This window comes from Chinchilla lanigera, unplaced genomic scaffold, assembly GCF_000276665.1.
Source record: "Chinchilla lanigera isolate Chin_1 unplaced genomic scaffold, ChiLan1.0 scaffold00117, whole genome shotgun sequence".
NCBI lineage: Eukaryota > Metazoa > Chordata > Mammalia > Rodentia > Chinchillidae > Chinchilla > Chinchilla lanigera.
The window spans coordinates 3,697,408-3,703,407 of record NW_004955518.1 but is presented as its reverse complement, the minus strand read 5'-3'; the positions used below and the strand labels follow the sequence as shown (position 1 = coordinate 3,703,407).

The window sequence follows — 6,000 nt, the reverse complement described above, 5'->3', positions numbered from 1 at the left end:
CTGGAACACTGGCTCTCTGGGTGGTTTGGTTTTTTATGATTTTTTTTATTAGTACTCGTGTACAGTATATTCCTCGTAAAGAATTGGTACATGTCATAATACATTTTGATTCCTTTTTTTCATCCCTCCTTCTTTCCCTCCCTCTCTTCTCCCCCCTCCTGTCTCTTGATTACCTTCCTTACGTTTTGTACATATTTGCAGTAATAATGTTTAAGAATTACCTAGTCTTGGGCTGGGGATTTAGCTTAGTGGCACAGCACCTCCCTGGCAAGTGCGAGGTCGTGAGTTCGATTCCCGGTACCAAAAAAAAAAAAATAGAATTACCTAGTCTTAAGTAGGTTGTATTGACTGGATAGATTTCATTACTGACGAACTAAAACTTGTACTGCTTCCCTGAAAGCTGGCATTTCTTCTTGTTTTGTTTCTTTTTTTGTCTTTTTGAGGCAGGGTGTCACTATGTAGTTCAGAATGGACTTGAGCTCACTTTGTAGCCCAGGCTGGTCTCAAACTTGCAACAATCCTTCTGCCTCAGCCTCCTGAATGATGGATTACAGGCATGTGCCACCACGCCTGGCCCACGGCATCTCTCTTTGACATTTATTTTTGTCCTAAAAATTTTTGATGCAGATGCCAAAATTGATGTTTTTATATTTGAAATGGAAAAATTTTTAGAAATATAGATATTATCTGTTGGATGCATAAGAAGCTATCACATAAATAGGCAGTTAGATGTATGGCTAATATGGTTGTTGGCATAAGGTGAAGATGAAAAATAGATTGGGTTTTAATAGTTTAATAATTTTTTACCTAATAATTTTACCTATCACAGATAGGATGACCCTATCTGTGATAAGAAATAGGGATAAGGACTAAGATGGCTAAATTTTCTGAATGCTAATTGACTTGATTGCTTTTATCTTTTTTAAATCTTTCAGCAGTTTTGAGGATTTTACTATCCATTACCTTTTTATATTTAAGGAATCTTGAGACTTGAGAACTGAAGGTAATAGAAAGTAAGTCTTAGGATTTAGGCTTCAGTCTTCATCTACAAATATCAATAGACTGTAAAATGAAGGAATTTTGAAAATTCATTAGATGTATAAAAAGAGCTACTTAAAAAACCAGTACTGACTGAATATTCAGCAGATGGCTTACACAGAAGTGTTAATATGGAAACCAGGAATGATCTTAAGTAATACATTTGGGCATAAATTTAGTACGGTTTGTAAGAGTATTGCACTGATGTGATGAGAACAGTTGATATTGGAAAAAAAATCAACAGACAAGGACATTTTGAGGAAAATTCAAACTGAAGTAGAATAATGAGATTACCAAATCTAGAATTATTAAAATGAGTGCTACTTGAAAGAAAAATTACTAAATTTGAAGGCAAGTTTACGATATTGCAATGTAGAAGAGAGATGGGAATGACAGAAGAATTTTACATGGGAGATCCAAGAGGTGCGGTAACTGTACATAATAAAGAGAACTTTGAAGAGACGTGTCATATAGAGAATTGATGCAATAAAAAATGAAGCTGAGTAAAAAAACATGAAATTTCAGATTGGAGCAGTTTGTTTCAGCCAATGAGGCAAAGCCAGTTTTTGTGGTATAAGGGACCAAGGTTAAAATAGATAGCTTATACCTAAAAATCAATTATAATTTGATTAAAGACGTGAATATGAAAGGCAGAATTCCCAAATTTTAGGAGGCCATTTTTGTGATCTAAGAATTGGGAAAGATTTCTTAAGCAGGCTTCAAAGATTTAAATGAATGTTCACTAACAATACTTGAGATTTCAGTTTTATGTAATTGTGTTTTCATGATGATTAAAACTTGAAAGCTACATTAAAAAAACTACATATGAAATTGATTAGTTAGGGAGTATTTATTCAAGGAAATTCTTAGTCTGTAACAATAATTACTTTAATCTACTGTTTTACAAAAATATCCACACTATGTCTGTATTCAGTGCAAAGTATAACACACTGTAATGTGTATGTGTTATGGAGGAAGAGAGATGGCGATGTTAAAAGCAATTTCCAGGGATGAGAAAATAGTTGTGACTCCCCCAAATAGGGATTTAGAAATATTTTCCCTCATTCTCTAGGTTGCCTTCTCACTTTTGATTATGCCCTTTGACACACAACAGTTTTTACTTTTTGATGTAGTCTATTTGTCAATTTTTGTTTTTTTACCTATGACTTAGGGATTATAACCAAGAAATCATTGCCAAGTCCAATGTTATGAAGTTTTTCTTTATAGTTTCTTCTAACAGTTTTCTAGTTTTAATTTTTATGTTTAGGTCTTTATTTTATGTGAATGTTTGTATATGATATAAGATAAATGTCCTTTTCTGCATGTGGATATCTGGTAGATAGTGAAAGTATAAAAGTAAAGTGTATTAACAATTGTTATTTTGGGGTAATAGCATTATAGATGAATTTTACTTTCTTCATTTGGTCTCCTATACTATACATAGAGGCTAAAAAAAGGTAATTCAAGCAACTGTTGTATTTTATAATATCTTTTTCTAAAAGTTTCTTCCTTATTTATCAAAAAATAGTATTTTTTCTTGCAAATGTACTTTTTAATATTATATAATCATAATAAGCACAGTTAATGTAATAGATAGTAGTGTAATTCTTTGCTCCTTTCTATGAGATATTTTCCCCCCTGGATATTGATAACTAATATACCATATAGTAGAGGCCATTAATTGGAAGGAATACTCTTTTTTTTTTTTTTTTATAAAAGTACTTACATATATCTACTTAGCCTTTTCAGAAATATGTGGACCTCTAATTGTAACTTTGTGTAACCTTCAGGAATTCAAAAAGCAGCCAAAGTAAAAAGAAAGGGCCACGTACTCCTAGTCCACCCCCTCCTATACCAGAAGATATTGCTCTGGGGAAAAAATATAAAGAAAAATATAAAGTGAAAGAAAGAATAGAAGAAAAACTGAGGGATGCAAAAGACAGAGGACGGGATTTTGAAAGGCAAAGAGAAAAGAGAGAAAAGCCAAGGTAAGGAGGATTGTGTGTTTTTAACGATATTTCTTTTGTATTTACTTTTCAGAAACTCATGCATTATTGTAATGGGTCTGTTTTCAACTGTGTGTATGTATGTTTAATATTCCTATAATAAGTTATGGAGAATTCAGTAAACATTAATTTTTAAAGCTTACTTAAACATTTTTTGTTGTAGAATAACATAAAAATTACCATTTAAAGTGTTTTTAAGTGTACAGTTCAGTAGTAGTGTTATAAACATTATTGTAAAATATCTCCAGAACTTTCTCATCTTGAAAATCTGAAACTGTACTTATCAAGCAGTAGCTTTCTTTGTTTTTCTTCTCCTAGTCTTGGTAACCTTTATTTTATATTGTGATTGTTTTTTCTGTCTTTTTGAGGCAGGGTCTCACTGTATAGTTCAGGCGGGCCTTGAGCTCACTTTGTAGTCCAGGCTGGTCTTGAACTCGCAAGGATCCTCATGCTTCAGTCTCCTGAGTGCTTAGTTACAGGTGTGTGCCTCCACGACGGCTATGTTGTGATTTTGACTACTTTACATACCTCAAATAAATGGAATCATACAGTATTAGCATAAAGTCCTTAGGGCTCATTTGTGTTCTAGCACATGACAGAATTTCCTTAGTTTTTCAGACTGAATAATTCTTTGGTGTAAATCATATTTGTTCATTCATTCATCCATTGATGAACATTTGGGTTGCTTTCACCTTTTGGTTGTAGTGAATAATACTTCTATAAGCATGGGCCTGCAAGTACTGCTTTGAGATTCTGCTTTCAGTTCCTTTGGATATATAAACAGAAAAATGAGATCGCTCCTTTAGATAATAGCTGTGTTTTAAGCTTTTGAGGAAATGTGCACACTGTCTTCTGTAGCCATTACCCTATTGTAAATTTCCACCAGTGATGCACAAAGGTTCTGATTTCTCAGCATCTTTACCAATACTTTTTTCTGCAGTAACCATTCTAATGAGAATGAGGTGATACATTGTGATGGGATTTCAAATTCTCTGATGATTAGTTTTGAACATCTTTTTATATTTTCATTGGCTTTTTGTAGGTGTCATTGGAGATCTGTATGTCTAGGATCTCTATGCTTTTTTTGTTGGGTTGATGTTTTTCTGTGAATAATGTATAAATTCTTTATAAATTCTCAATCTTAAATCTCTTACCAGAGATAAGTTTTTTTTGTTTGGTTTTTCTCTGGTACCGGGAACCGAACTCACGACCTTGCACTTGCCAGGCAGGCACTTTTGCCACTGAGCTAAATCCCCAGCCCCTCAGAGATAAGTTTTGCAGATATTTTCTCCCATTCTTTTTTTTTTTTTTGGTTTTGGTTTTTTTCTCCGGTACCGGGAACCGAACTCACGACCTTGCGCTTGCCAGGCAGGCGCTTTTGCCGCTGAGCTAAATCCCCAGCCCCTCAGAGATAAGTTTTGCAGATATTTTCTCCCATTCTTTTTTTTTTTTTTTTTTGGTTTTGGTTTTTTTCTCCGGTACCGGGAACCGAACTCACGACCTTGCGCTTGCCAGGCAGGCGCTTTTGCCGCTGAGCTAAATCCCCAGCCCCTTTTCTCCCATTCTTATAAGCTGTCTTTTTACTGTTGATTGTGTGCTTTGATATACAGAAGTATAAAAATCTGGTATCTCATTTATCTGTTTATGCTTTTGTTAACGTATGATTTCAGTGTTATAGCTAAGAAATCCTTGGCAAGACCAATGTATGGAGCTTTTAAGAGTTTTATAGTTGTATTTCTTACCTTTAGATCTTTCATCCATTTTGAGTTAGTATTTGTAAGATGGTATTGAATAAGGACCTAGCTTCATTCTTTTGTGTATAGATGTTTAGTTTTGCCACCACCATTTGTTGAGGTGACTCTTCTTTTCCCTGTGAGTGTCTTGATATCCTCGTAGAACATTTGGCCTCATACATGAGTGTTTATTTCTGAGCATGCTGTATCATTGGACTGCATGGCTGTCCTTACGTCAATACTGCACTTTTTTATTGTTAGCTTTGTAACAGGCTTTGAAATCAGGAAGTGTGAATCCTCAAACTTTGTTCTTTTTCAAAATTATTTTTGGATATTTGGAGTTTCTTAAGTTTCCATGTAAAATTTAGGATGACATTTTCTGCAGTAAAGGCTATTCTGATTTTGACAGGAATTTTGTTGCCTCTGTAGATTGCATTAGGTAGGTGAACAGCTTCTAATGCACAAACACAGGGTATCTTTCTATTTATTTTTGTCTTTCGTTATTTTCAGCAGTATTTGGTAGTTTTTGGTATATAGGTTTTATTATCACCTTATTTAGGTTTATTAACTATTTTATGATTTTTCATGCTGCGGTAAATTGATTTGTTCACTGTAGTTGATAAAAATACAGCTGATTATTTTTTGTGTTGTTTATTTATCTTTCAACTTTGTTGAACTTGTTTATTCCAACAGAATTTGGCTTTTATAGAATTTAGTTCATTGTATAGAAGATCTCACCATCTGCAAACAGATCATTCTGCTTTTCCAGCCTGGATCCCTTCTATTTTTTTTCTGATATAACTGTTCTGGCCAAGATTTTTTAACACTGTGTTGAATAAAATTGGCAGAAAGGAAAATCCTTGCTTTGTTTTGGGTCCTAAAAGCAAAGTTTTGGTCTTTCTCAGTTGAGTAAGATACCAGCTATGGGCTTTGTATAAATGGCCTCTGACTAAGTTGAAGTAGTTTCTGGCTCTTTCGAGTTGAGTGTTTTTAATCACAAGTAGGTATTGAATCTTGTCACTTGAAAATTTTTTGTGTGTAGATTACCAATTTAAATGACCAAGTGATTCTTTTCCTTCATTTTGTTAATGTGGTTTTATTAATCAATTTTTGTAATGTTGTACCATCCTTTTGTTCCAGTGGTAAATTCTGTATGATCTGGGTGTATTATTTTAATGTGCTGTTTAAAGCAGTTTTCTGGTATTTTCTTGAGGATTTTTGTA

At 33.6% G+C, this 6,000-nt stretch overlaps 1 protein-coding gene across 5 annotated transcripts in view; it reads left to right on the top strand.

The window, feature by feature from the left end:
- Positions 1 to 6,000, top strand: part of Zc3h13 (zinc finger CCCH-type containing 13) — an 83,123-nt gene that overhangs the window by 36,769 nt on the left and 40,354 nt on the right. For all 5 annotated transcript variants that reach the window (XR_001231840.1, XM_005409094.2, XM_013506957.1 and 2 more), the window contains one exon: positions 2,829 to 3,026. Coding sequence is in view for 4 of the 5 variants with exons in the window: in XM_005409094.2 (XP_005409151.1) it covers positions 2,829 to 3,026 (198 nt within the window). In the remaining variant the exon portion in view is untranslated. The remainder of the gene's footprint in view (positions 1 to 2,828; positions 3,027 to 6,000) is intronic.